The 19950-nt window shown below is 38.7% G+C and overlaps 1 protein-coding gene across 6 annotated transcripts in view; it reads left to right on the top strand.

The window, feature by feature from the left end:
- Positions 1-19950, top strand: part of AAK1 (AP2 associated kinase 1) — a 177269-nt gene that overhangs the window by 125017 nt on the left and 32302 nt on the right. For 5 of the 6 annotated variants that reach the window (XM_054701690.1, XM_054701691.1, XM_054701689.1 and 2 more), the window contains exons 11-15: positions 2172-2326; positions 4927-5294; positions 12918-13150; positions 14742-14899; positions 16361-16465. In XM_054701690.1, coding sequence (XP_054557665.1) covers positions 2172-2326; positions 4927-5294; positions 12918-13150; positions 14742-14899; positions 16361-16465 — 1019 coding nt within the window. The remainder of the gene's footprint in view (positions 1-2171; positions 2327-4926; positions 5295-12917; positions 13151-14741; positions 14900-16360; positions 16466-19950) is intronic. The other variant, XM_054701693.1, reaches the window with a different exon arrangement.

The raw sequence follows: 19950 nt of genomic DNA, 5'->3' as shown, positions 1-19950 counted from the left end.
TTTGTTATCCTAAATTGTCTAATCTTAGGACAGTATTTCATTTGCATTGTCACATTTGCTCCCTGGTCCTGGGATGTCAGTTATTCTTTAACTCTGTTTTTAAAGTAGACACTATTCATTGAGGTATCATATATACCAGATACCATACAAAATATTTTATATAAATAAGATGACTTTTGTTCCCCTTGTAACAAAGCCAATGAGGTTATTGTTATTCTCGTTTTATAGATGAGGAAACAGATGCAGAATTGTAAGTTGCCCACAGTAATTAGTGGATATGTGGTTGGTAAAAAAGCCAGAACTTGAGTGTCCACTCTTTGTTCTCTGTACATTAAATGATTTACCCAAGATCATGTAAGACAGCTTAGAGCCAGATCTCCTAGTTTCCAGATCTGTATTTTCTCACAGCATATTTAGGTCCATACAGACTAATATTTTGAGCACTCTAATATGGATTTACAGTGATTCACAAATTTGAATTTTCATTTGCCTTATTGTGTGGGCAATATTTTCCCTATTTTATACACAAGGGACTTGAGGCTAAAAGAGGTTAAGTGATACACCTACATGGTTAGTAGGGAGCGACAGCTCAGTGACTGCAAATGCTGTTGTTTCTAAGGTGTTACCCTCAGGAGAAGACAAATGTGGAAATTTTTAGCATTTAGTTTTCTACAGAAGTCTGTTCACCTTCCTCACTTTTAGTTTTATCTTTCTTAATACCTTTTTCCTTTTTCCCAGCATCTTTCCCATTTTTCCTTCCCACCTCCCTTCACCAGGGAACCTCCCCAGATGTGGTAAATTTAATATTAGTGGTTCTCCACCCAGCACAAGAGTGTCCGTCATAGGACACCTGTGAAAAGCCTCAGGGTTCAGAATACCTTGGAGGTAATGTCCTTGAGGAAGCCTTGGAACCATCTCTTTGATTCCTATTTTACATTTCATAGAGATTGTGCTAGACATATTTTGGAAATATCCTGAAGCTTGTTTATTTTGGCCTTCATCTTAGCTATACTCCCTGAAGTGCATTTTCAAAGGGCAATCGCTCTGATCTGAGTTAGGTGGTAGCTAGCCACCTGGACTGCTCTATATGAAGGAAGTTACCATCTGGACTTTTGTACCATCACAGAGAGAAAGCAGATCACACAGCAGTCCTCCCTGTGTTGATTTGGACTAGATTTGGCTGTGAGTGATTAAATCCAAAATGACAGTGGCTTATTTTTTTTTTCCTCATAAGTAAACAAGTCTTGAAGTTAGTAGCCCAGGCTGATATGGCTGTTATGCTCCACAAAGCCCTTAGGTGCCCAGGCTTCTTCAAGTTAACCATTCTACTACCCTTATGGTTGTGGTCATTGCCTTATGGACCAAGATGGCAACATCCCTGCTCCGAGTAGCAGGTTAAAGAGTAGCCAGTAAAAAAGAGAGATAAAGGGCATACACACTTATTTCTCAAGATTTTTTCAAAACAATCTGCTTAGCCCTTATGTGAGACTAGAACACAGACACATGGTTACCCTGAAGATGAGGGCCTGGGCAATGTGACTTTTGTGCTGGATGTGTGTGTATGGGAAAAAAATTCAAAAATGTCTGTTTAAGGACCTGGAGCTCCTGTCATACTCTGCAAATCTTCTACTTTAATTATTCCTTCTAGTTGCTTTATTGGATTCACTCATTAAAATGCTTTTTATTGTAGAGAGGTCATTTTGAGAGTTCTAACCAAGTTTGCGTTCCCTCTACATCTGCAAACCACCTGCTCCAAATCCCTCTTTGCATCATCACCGAAAAGTGTATTCTGGGAAATCCTAGGAGTTATTAGGTAAAAGGATCCAGGATCAAATAAGTTTGAGATAACTGAACAATAAATTTGAGAAACACTGCGTTCTATATAGTGCTGCATTTGAGTTTCTCCATACATATACACACATGCAAAGAAATCTGCTCAATATATTTTGATCAATATGTTGACACTTTCCCACACAGTCTTTATCCCTCACAGCTATTAATACATAATATACTGTGGGACACCTTCTGGGAAATACCAGTGAAGTAGATCTAGAAGGTTTGGATGAATGTGGAAGAGAAAGCTAATTCAACATATACTCTGTCTACTCCTCTACTGTTTTTCCGCACATTAACATGAATCTTTACTTTCTTTTTATAAATCCCTTTTCTAGACTGACAGATCCCATTCCCACCACAGAGACTTCAATTGCACCCCGTCAGAGGCCTAAGGCTGGGCAGACTCAGCCGAACCCAGGAATCCTTCCTATCCAGCCAGCCCTTACACCTCGAAAGAGGGCCACAGTTCAACCTCCCCCTCAGGCCGCAGGTCAGTTAACTAGATTGTTTAAAACTTGCTATAACTCTTTGTTATCCTGGATAATAGAGAAGTCCTGGAAAATCTGGTTTTGCTCCAGGAATGGAATTTAGAGGCCATAAAAAATAATGGCTTTCCCACAGATTTATGGTCAACTAATATTTGACAAAGGAGCAAAGAATATGCACTGAAGCAAAGAAAGTTTGTTCAATAAATGGTGCTGGGAAAACTGGGTCGCTACATGCAAAAGAATGAAGCTTGACCACTACCTCACACCATGCACAAAAACCAACTCAAAATGGATTAAAGAACTAGACATAAGACCTGAAACCATAAAATACATAGAAGGAAATATAGGCGAAACGCTACATGATATGCACATCAAAGACATCTTTACAGACACATCACCCAAAGCAGTGATAGTGAAGGCAAAGATAAACAGCTGGGACTACATCAAATTAAAGAGCTTCTGCACAGCAAAAGAGACAATAACAAAAACAAAGAGAAACCACACCGACTGGGAGAACATTTTTACACACAACACTAACGATAAAGGACTGATCACAAAAATCTACAAAGAGCTGATGAGACTCAACAAAACAAAGAAAATAATCCAGTCAAAAAATGGGCAGAAGAGCAAAAAGAAACTTCTCTGAAGAAGAAATGCAAATGGCCAACAGGCATATGAAAAAATGTTCAACATCACTTGTAATCAGGGAAATGCAAATCAAAACTACAATGAGATACCATCTCACACCAGTGAGAATGGCACATATTAAAAAAACTAGCAACAGCAAATGTTGGTGAGGTTGTGGAGAAAAAGGAACTCTCCTGCACTGCTGGTGGGATTGCAAACTGGTCCAGCCACTATGGAAAGCTGTGTGGAGATTTCTTAAACTATTAAACATAGAGCTTCCATATGATCCAGCAATTCCTCTCCTAGGTATTTACCCAAATGACACAGAAACAGTAATTCCAAAGGGCACCTGCACCCTCATGTTTATAGCAGCACTATTTATAATAGCTAAGCTATGGAAGCATCCCAAAAGCCCAAAAATAGATGACTGGATCAAGAAGATGTGGTGCATATACACAATGGAATATTACTCAGCAATCAAAAAAGATAAACACATGCAGTTTGCAGCAACATGGATGGCGCTGGAAGGGATCATGCTCAGCGAAATAAGTCAGAAAGAAAAAAGAAAAATACCGGATGGTCTCACTCATAGCAGGAATTTAGAAAACCTAAATAAGAGACCAGGAAAAAGATTAATCAATACAAAGTAAAAATCAAAATCAACAAGCACTATAAACCAGAGACACACTACGGAGGGGGGGAGGAGTGGGGAAAGGATGGACTAGAGTCAAAATAAGGGGGGAGGTGCAATTGTGTGGGGAATATAACCAAAACAAAAATGCATACATTGTGCAAAGATGAAAAAAGATGTAAGAATTATATAAAATAAAATATTTAAATAAAAAAAAATAATGGGTTTCCTTGAAGCTGAGCTGCCATTGTAGTTGTATGGCCCATGACTGGGAAAGGGGTGGGGGCTTGGTTGTTGGAGGGGGATGGCTCATTGAATTCTGTGAGGGATTTCAAAGACCACTGGTGTCTGTCGTCTCTCTTTTTGCTAGCCTTGGCCTTGATTTTGTGGATGAATACATTCATCCAATACCAACCTCTTCATTTTATATACTTGTCTTTGCCTTTAAAGAAGAAAGTTGCATCTCTTTTTGTCAAAGGGGAGTTGTTTCTTAAATGTTCTGTCTCGTAAAGTATATGTCACCTCTCCTTATTTTGGTATTTGTTTCTAATGAGGTGATATTTAGATACTCAAGGTTGCTGATTAAAGGAGTAATTGACTAATGGGATGGTGAATAAGGGACGGCTTTATGAAAGAGGCAACTACTAAACCTTGGAACTTGTTTTGAACTATATAAAGCACATAATTTAGCACAAAGCAGAAAGGGCCTTCCAGGTACAAAGACAGTGAGACTCTTGTGGGTGTTGGGATTATCTGTTCATTTATTGTTACTGAAATAGTTCTGGGTTCTGCTGCCTGTCACTACCAAAACATCAATAAGCAGTGACAGGAATTGAATCTATAAACACTTTTATTTTTCAGATCACTGGCCATTGACCTGAAAGAATGTTGGGTATAGCATTCTGAGCTGGCCTTTTTATAATGATATAAAAACAAGACAGTTATTCATAAGCAAACAGCCCATCAGAACAGCCCATTACAGTTGATGTTTCTGGTATTCTTCACATTCAGCCCCCAGAACTTGTTACCAGCCTCCCATTTATCTTGACGCTTGCACATCTGATGGCCTCAATGTCCAGCACTCCTTTGGGCATCATCAGGGCAGGAATCTCTGTTCAAAATAAGAGTTTTAGTTTAAAGAAAACAGATCATTAGTTATATAGTGTGTACATGCAGCCTGTGCTATGTGTCTATATGCAATTTCATATACTAGATATGGTGCCCTTCCCTTCCTCCCTAGCCCCTTATCATTATCACTCCTTTTCTTGTTGCTTTGGCAAAAAAGAAAGATGTGTTTGTCTGGAAAAGTTTTGAGCTATTAAATGGAGTTTATTCTCATTGCAGGATCTAGCAATCAGCCTGGCCTTTTAGCCAGTCACCCCCAACCAAAACCCCAGGCCCCTTCTGGTCAACCTCAACCCAAGCAGCCACAAGCTCCACCTACCCCACAGCAGACACCTTCCACTCCGGCCCAGGGTGTGCCCACTCAGGCCCAGGCCACACCCCAGCACCAGCAGCAACTTTTCCTCAAGCAGCAGCAGCCACAGCAGCAACCATCACAGCAGCCACAACAGCAACAACAGCAACCACCATCCCAGCAGCCAGTGGGCACATATTACCAGCAGCAGCAGCAGCAACAGCAGCAGCAGCAGCAACAGCAGCAGCAGCAGCAGCAGCAGCAGCAGCAGCAGCAGCAGCCCCAGGCTCAGCAGGTAAGGTCTGCTTTGCATAGTTGAATCATCACTGTGAAAAGCCTACTAAGTATAGCTGTCTTCCTTGGGGAAGCCCTGGGGAGACAGAGCCATAAGCACCACACATGATTTCTTACAGATGTAGACAGGGTAGCTTTGAATAGTAGTGCAGTCACTGGATCACTCAAACCCCTTTCACCTTTCTTGTCAGTTAGGAGAACTGTTTACATGATTGAGGAACTTCAGGGAAGGAGATATATTTTATGAACTCTTTTCCCCCTATTATAACTATAGCACCACTATCATGCCAAAACACAATTATATTAATTTTTATAAAATGTCCTGTAGGTTTAACTCTTTCTGATGTTGCAGAATTTAAGTTGGCTTGTTTCATGAGAGTCCAGACAAGGTCCATCTGTTATATTTAGTTGTGGTATATCTTTTTTTCTTTCATTATTTTTTCATGTATTTTTTTACCTTTTCTTATTATGAACATAATTATTTTATAGTGATTGATTAATCTTTTTTTAGTTCTCATATCTATAGGTGCCTTCTCTGTATTTTTCTCTTCCCCTTTGTCACTTTTTTTTTTTTAAATGACTGGATCATTTGTCCTATAAAATTTTCCACATTCTGGATTTGGCTAATGGCACCCTTATGGTGTCATTTAATATGTTCCATCATCCCATGTATAAACAGGAATTTCTTAAGGTTTAATCAATATTCAGTTCCGTTTGATAGTACTTTGTTGTTTCAATTGTATCACAATTGCATTACATACAATAGATGGTTGTCCTCTCTTTTATTAATATTAACATCAATCAGTGGGTTTGGTGTTGTCTGTCTTATCCATTCATTTAATATTCCCTGCCAGCTTAGCAGCCAATGCTTATCATTTCCTAAATCCGTTAATTCATTAGGCATGGCAAAATGGTGATATTCTAGCATCACTCTTCACTAAGGGCTAGAATTTTTCTATGAAGAACTTTTCTTATCACCTATTTGGTTACCCTGAGGTACTGTTTGTACAGAAGTGATAGGAAAAATGCATGATTCTTTCACTTTGTTTATCAGTTTTCAGAATGAATTTGTTCCTAGTGTTATCCAAAGATGACCAATGAAGATTTTGTTTTGCTATTATTATGAACCCTTGAATTTTACCATATTTGATATGGTATATTTCCATGCATTATAGTTTTAAAAATTTGTTTTGATGTTCAGATTGTCCCAATTTGGTGGAAGTCTCTTCAATTTGCTCCTGACTCCTTTGACTGTGACTCAGTAGTCTTTAATGGTTTTCCACTGTTCACGGTTACAAGCTGTTCCATACTTATTCTGCCCTTGACCTGAAATGAGACATTTCTGGAAGGAACTCTGTTTCCTGTTAATTGGAAATAGAATTCAGAGACTACAGTTTTGGTGCTAGAGTACTCATTTCCTAGTACGCTTGTTATTATTTTTAGACCTTTTAAGTGGATGGTTAGGAAATACGTTTTGTTAAGAATACCATGAATTCAAATTTTTATTCCAACTTCAGATTTGTAATTGTTACAGGGCAGCCCCGATATAAAACGGGTTGCCTGGCTGTGGGTCCTTACCCGTGCTCTTAAAAGGGACTTATTAATACTCCATTGCAGGCACATACAAAAGGTTAATAAAAGGTTTATCTACACGGGAAGGGGAAATGAGGAAATGTACAACACAGGGAGAAAATAGGGAAATAAAGTCTTAAATGCGTCCTACCCGATCCGCCGACCTGGAAACCCAATGGCACTCTGAGAGCTGGCCAAGAGCCGAGAGCTGGCGGAGAGCCTAAAGGGCCCCCGCAAGGCCCATGTGTCTGGTTTTATACCAAGCCTGGCTGCTTAACTCCATCCTCAGGTTCCAGCAACCTTCCCTTTGGTGGTGATGGGATTTGTCTTTCCCAATGTCCTGATGGCTTTGGTCTGGAGTGGGGGTGGAGTTCACAAAGCCTGTATGGAATTAGCTTAGGACATCCTTTTCCCCCTAACATAATTACAAGATTTTTGACTAGTTTTGTTGTAGAGCAACCCCGATACAAAACGGGGTGCCTGACTGTGGGTCCTCACCCGCGCGCTTAAAGGACTTATCAATGCTCTACTGCAGGCACACGTGAAAGGTTAATAAAAGGTTTATTTACAAGGGAAGGGGAAATGAGGAAATGTACAGCTCTGGGAGAAAAGTGGGAGACAAAGTTTTAAATGAGTCCTACCCAATCCGCTGATCAGGAATCCCAAAATGGCGCTCTCAGAGTTGGCCGCCAGGCTGGAGCGGTGAAGCCAGGAGGCGAGCGATCGCGAGCCAGAGAGCCCAAGGCCCACGTGTTTGGTTTTTATATCCAACCTGGCTGCCCAACTCCACCCTCAGGTCCCAGCCACCCTCCCTTGGTGGTGATGGGATTTGTCTTTCCCCATGTCTTGATGGCTTTAGTCTGGAGTGGGGGTGGGGTCCACAAAGCCTGTATGGGATTAACTCAGGACATCATTTCCCCCTAACAGTTTCTTGGATTTTATATTTGTATTTTTATCATCTGAAAATAGTGATTCCTAACAGCATTAACATAATTACTTAATTGATTTATAGTATGAAGATAACAGTACCAGTGTGGTTATTGAAAACAGTTCAAGATTTCTTTGCTCTTTTTTACCTTCAGGATCAGGACAGTTTTTTTTTTCCTCTAGGGAGTATGGCTGCTAGTTTAATACAAAGGTTTATTTGCTTTATTTTGCTTTTGATTGATTTTAAATTTTGTTTTGTGAAAATATAAAATATTTACATAGTTCACAGTTAAATCTGCAGAATTCTTATCCCCTCTATCCTATATATATAGATACCCTCATTCCTGTTTGCAATTTAGAGTTCCTTTTTTCATACATATATATATGTTTATGAAATATGTATATATCTATATATGGTACTATATAATATGTCAGTTTATAATATATATTTATAATATATATAATAAACTATATATAAAATATAGTTTATTTAGTCAGTCCGTTGTTGATAGACATTTATTTGTTTCTAGCATTTTGCTGTTACAGGCAACTGTTTATTAAAATTCTTCTTTACTAACCCTTTAACTTTGCCCCATTAAGCAAACAATATCTTCTCAGTTAATCCTGTAACAGGATTTGGGATGTTTGAGCTTAAGATACTGATTTTTGTTCATCAGCCCTTATTTGAGCTTTGTTTATGTACCTACTACACAGTCTTTAACAGTGGGGAGTAGAGAGACATATAAGAGTATCCCTATCTTCAGGAAATTATAAGAAAATATCATTAAGTATGATAGAGTATACTGAATATTTTGAGTGTTTAAAGATGGGAGTGTTTAGTAAAGCAGATATTGCTATTGGGAAATAAGTTCCAGAAAGGCTTGAGATGATGTAATCATTGGGTTCATATTTAGATTATTCCTTTCAGTGTCATCATTGCTTTATACTGTGAGTTTAGGAAAGCATTTTAATCTTGGCTACTTCTGAATCCCTTTAAAGAGAGTTTACTTCTGTGACTCAGAGATCCTTTATGGGCTGCTGTTACACTCTAGTATGTAGAGTCTCAGATGCAAAGGCAGATGGATACTCTCAGACTAGCTACATAAAGCTACTTGGAAGTCCAGTCTACAATGCAGAAGGCAGCATAGTGCTGGCAGCATAGTGAATGGAACCTGACAGTGTAAAGTGCTACTATGTTCATTTTAATGCCTTGAGATTCCCCTCATGAGTTTTTAGGCCAAACTAAATTATTTCCAGCTGTCCTTGCCTTTGGCCTCAGCTCTTTTCATAGTTGTTAGTGAGACGTTCATCTTTTGTGGAGTATCATTCTCAGACAGGCTTTTATTCACTCTGCATTTCTTGCACTTTGTCCTGCCCAGTTTCAGGCAACCCAGCAACCAGCAATTGCTCAGTTCCCTGTGGTATCCCAGGGAAGCTTTCAATAGCAGCTGATACAGAATTTCTACCAGCAGCAGCAGCAACAACAGCAACATCAGCTGGCCACAAACTTGCATCAACAGCAGCTGCTGACTCAGCCTACTGCCTTGCAGCAGAAGACCGCTGTGGCAGCAGCACAGCAGCCCCAGGCCCAGCCAGCCACAGCCCCACAGCCACCCCCTGCCTAGGAGCCAGCAGTAAGAATCAGCCAGGACTCAGCACAGAAGCAGAAAGGACTAGGGAATGGGTGGGAAGAGGGTGTAGCAACTACAAGGGGGCACTTTAGATAAGGGCTAAGCCTTTTCTGCATGATTGGGCTGAAATATTTGATCTTTTCTTGATATATCTAAGAACAAGATGAGGTAGTCTATAGAAGACAGGTTTTTAAAGAATCATTCTAGGCTGTTGCTGAAGGTAAATATTCTTATCACTCTAAAATTAGACCAGCAGAAAAAGCTGTTTATTTTCTCTGTCAGTGTCATATTGAGTGGGTAAGGAGTTAGATAGGATTAAAACTAGTCCCTTTTCCCCCTTCAAGGGGCAGTTTGACCACTATGACCTTTCCAGCCTATGAGAGACCTCCCTTTTACTCTGAGTCCTGTATTTGTTCTTTTTTTTGGACGACATTACTAGCCAACTCTCATGCAACACCCTTCAAGGGCCTGCTTGCCTAGGACCATTTGCCTAATCCCTCTGGGCACCAGAACATGTAAATATTGCTTGCGCCTTCTTGTCAATTGGGCGTGTCCGCTTCTAGATCTTAGCTGAGTACAGCATCAGAACCTCTACATCCTCTCAGATTGACCTCTACTTTTTCAGCATCCTTGGGAACATTGTTCTTTGATCTGATAAGCTCTCTTAATTCTCTACTCATGTTTTTCTGTAGAAAATTTTATAGTGATAGAAAAAGGCATTTTAGGTACCCAGCACATAGAGTATCCCGGGTACTCTCTTATTCCCCGGAAAGTCCAGAGCTACTAGATGAACAAAGGTAAAGTAAACCATCTTTCCGAGGATTGATTTCTAATAGTTTTCTTGTCTGCCTTAAGCCAGAAAACCTACATCCCTTCAAAAGGAAACAGTGCTCTAAATAGATTGTCTTACTTTAAGTCTAAGCTAAGTGTGTTCAGTGTCTTTACATCTTCATTTTTGAAACAACTCAGTCTTCCTGCAGGCTTGTGGTAGACAGCTACTCTGTATTTTTAACAACAGGTAAATTTTTTTCTTGGTTATGGAAAAAGAATTTAAAAAATATTGTATGAGATACAGTGTACTATATAAAAATTGCACTCCCTTTTATGATTATATATTTTATCTTATAGAAAAATCTTTAACAAGGTAGATATCTGAATTTGGTGAGATCTCAATTATCTAGTAAACTTTTCTCAGTTAATAGAATGAAAACCTGAACTCCAGACTAGAAAGTTATTACCTAAGACACACAGACTCATAGCAGCAGAGCTGGGGCAAGAATCTGAGGATCCTGACCTGGATTCAAGAGTAATAATAGCAAATGCTCTTCCAGGGTCTTGGAGTGATTAACTGCCACTGACTACTTCTCAGAGGTTCCCCTCTGCTGCCCCTGAACAAAAGTACCCACTTCCTTGGGAGTGAATTATGAACCATCTCCTTGTTCCTTAGATGAAAAAATTCTCTGAGCACTTTGTTCAGGGTTGGTTGGTTGTGGGACTGAGAAGGAGCACAACATGCTTCAGCCAGGAGGCATAGAGCTTCCAGCTCTGACCCATCCTCCAGTGACCCTTGGCAAGACTTAACTAGAGAAGCAAGTGAGTGAATGTAAACAATACTCTGCCGTATCTTAAAACATTAATCTGCAAAGATAAAGTTGGCTGTGCGCCAGTGGTATTTATTGCCATCTTAAAAATAGCCAAAAGAACGAGAACCTGAATTGTTCAAGATCCCAGCCATCCAGCCATTAAAAATCATGGGTATATGATTTTTATGAACAGTATGAAAATGCTCATAAGAAAGATGGGAAAGTATGTACTTCAAAAAAGACAAAAGATATAAAAGAGATAAGAACTGTTGTACTAGAGAGGTGGAGTGGAGGTCTAGGTGTTTTTTTCCTCTTCTGTCAGTATTCTTATATTTCTTGATGTGAATTGCACTCCCTTTTATAATTATATATTTTCTCTTATAGAAAAATCTTTAACAAGATAGCTATCTGAATCTGTCTTGCTTCCCTGTGGTCTGTCTTCCTCCTCCTCCTCCTTCCTAATCCCATCTTCGAATGAGGAGACATGTGGTACAGAAAAGAAGTCCTGAGCTATAATAACTGTCTCCTATAGTTACTGTTGCAGGTGTAACCTTGGACCCTGAAGGAAGTTGTGGGACGGGAACACTAGTCTTCTTTATAGAGCACTCTGCTTCTCCCTCAGAGATGCGGTCAGCTGCTTTACCCTCTAACCTAAGTTTGATAGATCATAGAACCTTCTATTCTATCATTCCCTATTGGTGAATAAGTTAGATATTCACATAGGCATATAACTTATCTCAGTAAAATTCAAAGTCTGAGTCTAAAGAAGTACAGAAATTCCTAAGCTATCAGCATCCTGACCCAAGTAGCTAAACACTCTGGTTTCCTTTCTCTCTCTCACTCAGGGCCTCCCTTTGAAACACACAAAAATGTGGGAACTAAGGTGCAGCACGGAGGGACAGCTCTAATCGGAGATGAGGGCCTGGTGGGAAGGGATAGGTAAATACCCAAGACATTAAATAGTCAAAATCATTTTATCTCTAGATTGATAGAATTAAAGGTTGGCTGGTTTAACATTATTTTTGTTCATTTTCTTGACATAGCACGTTGTAGATCATGACTTATGCTTAAAGATTAACCATGTGGCCACAAGGATATTCTCACCTTTTTGTTTTCCTATGACAGTTTGTCCTGCCTTCAGAAAAACACCCACATCACAGGAGAACTTGTATTATTAAATCAGTCTTCATCAAGGGCTTTTAAATTTTTTTTCCCCTTATTGTATTCTTTACCTGAATCTTCAGCACCATTTCCAAACTGAAGATTGGAACAAATTAATCCTCCTGCCCCAATGCTGTATATTTTCTCAGGGGTTGCCCCAGTAAAGAATCAACCAAAAAAGCCAGCACTACCACTTATTAATCACAGTGGATTCTGTCTAACTTATTCCTAACTAGTAGTCTAAGCTGTGTTAGAGAATCAGGGATCTCTCAGCAGAAATCTTTCAGTTCAAATGTGTTTTACCAGGAGGTATGTCTTCATTAGCTTCTGACTGTGGCGGAAGAAGTGTAAAGCCTGCCTGTTGGAGACATTCTGAATGAGTTCCTATGTGACCCCAAAAGCAGAAAGATAAGATACCTCCTAGATCTTTAGAGTTGGATATAGCTTCTGTGGTCATATTCTGGTTGAATTGCGTATGGTGACCCTTTATATTGTTGCTGATGAAAATTGAAATTTACACCTAAGTACCAAATGAATACCATATTGATACCAGTCCCAGAATTGCAGCTCTGAAGTTCACAAAATCTATTTTAATTTTCTTCTGAGTATTATTGATAAACTCAGCCATTTAGTCCCATGTTAATGCTCATGTGGCATTTTTTGTTACACTGGTACATTTGTTTTTCCTTTCTCCCCTTTTCCCCCCCCCCTCCAACCTTTTATGAAATACTTTTTAATCACTCTTCCCAGCAGATTCAAGCTCCAGGAAGACAACAGCCAAAGGTTCAGACAACTCCACCCCCTACTGTCCAGGGGCAGAAACTCGGATCTCTCACTCCTCCATCATCCCCCAAGACCCAGCGTGCTGGGCACAGGCGGATTCTCAGTGATGTAACCCACAGTGCAGTCTTTGGGGTTCCTGCCAGCAAATCAACCCAGCTGCTCCAGGCAGCTGCAGCTGAGGCCAGTCTTAATAAATCCAAGTATGTAGTGCTTCCTATTTATCCTTCATACTTTTGTGAGTGAGGGCTACCAGAGGCCATTACTGTGTGACTCTTTGCATATGTATGTAGCTTTTTGTGTAGAATTATGTGTAGTGGTATGCACTATGTTTAATAAGAAACTGAATTTGCCTGTAGTGTGTGGAACAAACTGTTCTAAAGAAACAATTTCCTACTTACTTTAGTTTCCCTTTTCTTATCCATTGCATGCTTTATATAGAGTGTTTTCTAAATTCTTGATCTAACCAATTCTCTATGTACTGAAGGTCTTGCATTGGCTCCCCATTACTTGTGCGATAATATCTAAACTCACTGGTTAACAAAGACCTGTTTTGTCACGTTGGTGGACTTACCAATATCCATCTTCACAGGCACTTTTGTCTTACGCCATCTCCCCAAACTGCTGTTGTCCTTTTTTTTTTTTTTAAGATTTATTTATGTATACAAGAGCTGGGGTATAGGCCAGAGGTGCAGGGGGTGAGAAGATTCACCAGAGACAGAGTAGAGAACAGAACAGGCAGATTGACTGAAATACACTGCTGAGGGGAGCAAGACAGGAGAGGTCTGATGCTCCACAAGGGTAGCTCCCTGTCCGGGATTGAACTCATGCTGTGCTGCAGTGGCTTCTGATAGCTTCATAGTGCTACAACTTAACCCTTGTGCCACCAGGGAGGCCCCTGCTGTTGTCCTTTTTGTCCACCTCAGAAATGCTACTGTATTTATCAACATGAATGTCAGAAGTCACTTTCCTTTGGTATTTCCTCTGGTATCAAATACAATTTTGTCTGAGCTTTTTTTTTTTTTTTTGATCATGTCACATGACATTATCATTATCTGTGTTATCTAGTGACATAGCCTGTGAGTTCCTTCAAGACAAGAACTGTGTCATAACCTCTGTAAATCCAGTGACTTACTCTGTGCCTGACAGAGTGTAATGAGAGATTGTTGAGTGAATGCAACTTTCCACCCTCAGTTTTCTTGGAACCATGCATTCTAAAGTTTTAAAATCTTTATATCATTAGCTAAATGCAAACAGTATTAAGAAAGATGTTTGAAGAAAATTAGGTAACAATACCTAGAAGCACAAGAGAGTGACTTCCTTTATTTCTCTTTAATTGTGATCATGACCTCTGATGGTGACCTTTCAGTCCTATGATTACTACACCTTAAGAGATGGGAGGCAGCCTGACTAGGCTTCAGGTCCATCCCCTCCTCAGCCAGTCATTGTGCTTGTTACAGTGGTCACCCCATGATGCATGTGCCTTAGAATAGGTTGCTTTGGGATCCTGAATTGAAAGAACTTGCAGTCAAGACCAAAAATCCAAGCAAGAGATTAATTAAAGGAGTTGTGGGAGGAAGTGAATCATGAAGAAGAGGGAGAAATTTTGTTTCACACTGTGGAAAGGGTGTCTGTAGAAACTGCTCATTTGCTGTGGAAAGGCCTTTTAGAAACACATTATGGAACATAATGGATTGATTCAGAAAAGAATTTGATCTTGAAACAGAGAAAGTAGGTTGACGCTTTTCAACTTTTGTTTGTTTTTTTATTTCTCGGGGATGGGAACCAACCTAGGTCTGCAACCACCACTCCATCAGGCTCCCCTCGGACCTCCCAGCAAAATGTTTATAATCCATCAGAAGGTTCTACATGGAATCCATTTGATGATGACAATTTCTCCAAACTCACAGCTGAAGAATTGCTAAATAAGGATTTTGCCAAACTGGGTGAAGGTGAGTAATTGGTGTCTATTTGTGATATTTGAACTTTATCTCTAGGGGGATATGCATGTGAAAATATAAGCTTGGTTCAGTCTTTTCATCAAAGGCTTAAGTTGAAAATATGCATGCAAATTGATACATACATTTACCATGTCACTAAAGTTTTTTTATCCTCCAGAAATTCTCATCTGTTGTGGCAGCAGGGAGAGATTGCATAGATCAGGATGATAGTGTCAAGTATGGTCACTCCTTGGAGGAGCATGATAGTTCCCTTGTCTTAAGTGGGTTTGTTATCCCAGAAAATTGAAATGACTTGCTCTTGAGTTTGCCCTTACATGGGCACTGAATTTTCTTCTGTGATCAGAGTTCTGTACCATTGTTGACTTGCTACAGAGAAGAGATCAAATAAATAGAAGGTGCCATTTCTGCCTATAAAAATTCAGAGTCTAATTTCAAAAACAGGGGACACACACTTTGGTAAACAAACAACACACATCTGGGAAAATTGTACATGATATAGTTTATAAAGACTACGGCCCTGCAGATGAGAGCACAGCGTAAAGAAATGATTAGAACCAAATGATTGATAGAAACTTTGACCAAGCATTTTAGCTCTCTTATTTTATGAATATCTTTTAAAACGCTATATTACTTTCTCACCTTTTAAAACAAAAAAGAGGGCATGTGATTTAACTTCATTTGACAACAGATTGTCAAATTGTTTCATTGTTACATACACCAGATAGTGTTTTAGAGTTTAAAAGTTCTAGAATATAAATAGAAAACTGTAGTATTTTTGCACTTCATAACAAGATTCCCAAAGTTTTAAAATCTTGTGTCTATTTTTAATAGACATTTAATAATGATTTTGCCCTCTCGCCTTCTTTGTTATTGTCTCTGTCTCTCCTGGCATTTCACTATTGCCATCACCACACTCTTATCATGTGTTCTGCTAAACTCTTTTCAACCTGGAATGCTCATCACCAAATTCATTAGAATTATGTAAAAATAAATAGATGACGATTAAGGGCTAGAGGCATTCTACCCTATGTAATGTGCTCAAGCGTTAGGGCTTTAGCTCTGACTGTCTCTTGTTGCTTTTCATTTACTTGTTTAAATTTTTTGGCAAAGTATAAGGACCATAAAAATTACTATCAACCGTTTTTAAGTGTACAGTTCGGTAGTGTTAATTACATTCACATTACTGTATAACCAACTGCCAGAACACTTTTTCATCTTGCTCTTGCAAAACTGATTTTTTTGTCTCTTGATTCTTAAAACTTCCTTGCCTTTTTCAGCTGTTCTCTCAGTTATTGCAAGGACTAGACAAAGACTTTCAATAGCTGAGGTGTTGCCATGATACAGTAAAAGAAGTCAAGGCTAGAAATCATTGCCTAGGGTGCCCTTCACTTCCAACATTTGTGGGTCCACCTTGAGATTCTCGGTGAACTGAATGGTGTATTCCCCCTCTAGGCAAACATCCTGAGAAGCTGGGGGGCTCAGCTGAGAGTTTGATCCCAGGCTTTCAACCAACCCAAGGTGATGCTTTTGCCACTTCCTCGTTTCCTGCTGGAACCGGTTAGTATGGGCAACACCTGAAACACAAGGCTCATTGTTGCTACCTCCATGCTATTTTTACTCCACAGATAACTCTTGCATGGCAGGGAAGTCCAAATCCTGATGGTAACTTATGCTTTCCTTTATTCAAAAGATTTAAAGAGGAAAAAAATAGGAATAGAGGAAAACCCTAATCAAATGAATTAAAATGACAGAATGACCTGGCTATAATATATAGGATGTGTTCCTGGTAGTTTGTGGACATGTTTTAAGCAAATATTTCTAAATTTGTACTTGAGGAACACCACTCTGTAAATCTCTTGTAATTGTGTAGGTTCTTTGGAGTGATTGGAGGAATTATAAGAATTAGATATTCTGTCTTACATCTGAGATTCTACTGAACTGCATATGTGTGTTATACACACACTTACAGGAAAAGGGAGGTATCTTTTTAAATGAGACTTTTTTATTTATTTATTTTTTAAATTAGAGCTTTGGGAATTTTTTTTAAAGATTTATCCATTTATGCATACAAGAGCTGGGGTACAGGCCAGAGATGCGGGGGTGAGAGGATCCACCAGAGACAGAGTGGGAAACAGAACAGGCAAATTGACTGAAATACACTGCGGAGGGGAGCAGCCGGCAAGACAGGAGAGGTCTGCTGCGCCCTGTGGGTTTCTCCCTGGCCAGCTGGGGATCGAACTCATGCTGCAGAGGCTGTGGATTGCTTCATAGTGCGGTGCTTAGCCCCTTGTGCCACCAGGGAGGCCCCTAAATGAGCTTTTTAAAACAATTATAAAAGCAATAATAAAAAACTACTTTTCCCCTTTATTAATAAAAATTACACATACTTATTATGTAAAACTTAGTAATTTACAGAAACGTATAGCACAGGGACACCACTTTGATGTCTGTTACTGACATTTAATCTTTCTAGGATTATCGGTATATTTGCAAGTGTAATGAAAATTATAGATCCCCTCTCACCAAAATATATCACCACAATACATAATTTTCAGCCTCAGCTTAGGACTTTAATGTGCATCTATATAATTATATTATAAAACTTAATTTTTTCACTGGCTCATTTCCCCCACATCATTAAAGAAACTCCTAAAATACAATTTTTAAATATTTGTATTGAATTCCTTTATATGGATATATCCTAATTTATTTAGCCAAGTGCCTTTTTTAAAAGAAGGCTTTCTGTAACACAGTTTGTTATTTATTTTATAAATGTCCTATGGGAATTAGTAGTAATAAATCACACCAATAAATATGAACCCAAACATGCTTTTTAATGGAAGAACAGTAACCTATAATATTTAATGTCCCCTTTGATGAATATTTAAGTTCTTAATTAATTTTTCAGCATATAAATAATCTTGAAACAACATTTTTGTTTATATCCTTTAAATTTCTTTGTGATACTTCTGAGAGATTTGCAGAATCATCAGATATGTGTATGTGAATAATTTTGGTAGATATTTCCCAATTGCCCTTCAAAAAAGCTACCTAGACTTTATTTCTCTCACTCCCCACTTCCCTTTTCTCTGCCCAGCCCAAGTCAGAGACTGTAAGCAGATATTTACTGGCCATTTTTATTTCTTTTGGGATTTGTATTCTTCATATCCTTTTTCTTTTAAAAAAATGTTCTTTGTTCATTTCGTTTTTATTAATTTGTAAGACATATATGGTATGTTACATGTTGTAAATATTTTCCCTAGTTTTTCACTATTAGATCATCTAACTCTCAACAACCCTTTGAAGTTGGCCCATCTTCCCCATATCAGTTACAGTTGTGGTAGCAGGTACAGATCAGTCTGTTTTCCAGGGTCACACAGCTGCTAAGTGCAGAGCTGGGACACAGACCCTCTGGCTCCAGAACTTGCTTTCTCAGGTTTTCTGCCACGAAGTTAATTTTTGCCACTAATATACTAGACAAAATTAGTAAAATTTTCCTTGAAAATCAAATGCAGGTTTAAACTTTTTAAAATAGAACAATATGTTTAAATCTTTTATAATATTTTCTTTGCATACATCAATTTTAATTGCATGTATTTGTGTTACTTTTTTTTGCTAACCCTCTCTAGAAGTTTGCTCTTTTATAATCATTCAAAGACAACTCTTAGGGCCTCCCCGGCGGCGCAGCAGGTTGAGCACAGCGCTGTGAAGCTCTCCGCAGCCTCTGCAGCACTAGTTTGATTTCCGGCCAGCCAGGGAGTTACCCACATGGCGGGACAGACTTCTACTGTCTCGCCTGCTGCTCCCCTCAGCAGTGCTTTCGGTCCATCTGCCTGTTCTGCTCCCCGCTCTGTCTCTGGTGAATTCTCTCACCCTCCCGCACCTCTGGCCTGTACCCCAGCTCTTGTATAAGAAAATTTAAAAAAAAAAAAACTTAAAAAAAAAAGACAACTTTTAGGTTTTTAAAATTTCCTGTTTTTCTCTCTTCTAATTCTTTAACTTTCACCTTTATGTTTTTGATTCAGTTTCCTGTTTTTCTTATATTTGCTTTGTTGATATCAAGAGGATCACGTACATTTTTAAAACTTTTAAAAAATATAATGAAGATATTTAAATTTTTTCTCTCTATATTAGTGATTTTCATCCAACATGTGAGAGGGAAGGGAGGCTAATTATAATCTCCAGGAAGATTTTTCATAGATACTACAGTAATCTCTTTTCTCCTTTTCCTTTCAATTGCCCCACCCCACCCTAAACTTTGAGGATTATACTGTTTATCAGGAGTGCTCTCTAATAGGTGTGTGTTTTCCTTGTAAGAAAATGCTGGAGTCTTAATCATATCCCATAAGTCTTTATATGATTTTCTCAGTATGAATATTTTGGTTTAGACATTGGAGTTACATGGAAGGCATGCTTTTTAATATTAAGTGGATTAAAATTTTTTGGTTTTTTTTTTAATCTTTGATATCTGATCTACGTAATTTTTAAATTTATTGATGTTTTGCTCAAGTTTAAAAATTTTCAAGAGCTGTTCTTGATGCTTGAAGTTTTCATATGCCACATAGTTGACCAGATGTACCAAATATACAAAGTATTGACCATTGTCCTTGACATAGATGATCACAGTGATGACCAGCTGTGGTGCAGGGTAGGGAGTCATGCAATAAGCTCTAAGAGAGTCTTCTTTCTTGTTGAATTCCAAAAGTGTGCATACTGTATTTGGCTTACTGTACAGATTGGTTGAATAAATCAGATGGATTTCTTTTTGCGAAAAGATAGCAACTTGGATTCATTTTACATTCACCCCCACTTTTAATGCATAGTTCTTATTTATCACACATGGTTATGTTTTATTGTTTGTATCAGCTGTTTTTTGAAGTTTGGAGGTTTTTTATTTGTTTTGCTGCTTCTTTCCCTTTATATTTACTTTGAAGATTATAAAAGGCAGCATATTTTTCAAAGGATTTAAAGGCCCAGTCATAAAAAAGCACATATTTTCATTAAGTTATGACTACAATAATAGTGAACATTTATTGCTAATA

Source organism: Talpa occidentalis, unplaced genomic scaffold (genome assembly GCF_014898055.3).
Source record: "Talpa occidentalis isolate TD23 unplaced genomic scaffold, MPIMG_talOcc4v2.1 talOcc4.5, whole genome shotgun sequence".
Classification (NCBI taxonomy): Eukaryota; Metazoa; Chordata; class Mammalia; order Eulipotyphla; family Talpidae; genus Talpa; species Talpa occidentalis.
The sequence above is the reverse complement of the archived record's forward strand: the minus strand, read 5'-3'. Positions and strand labels throughout refer to the sequence as shown.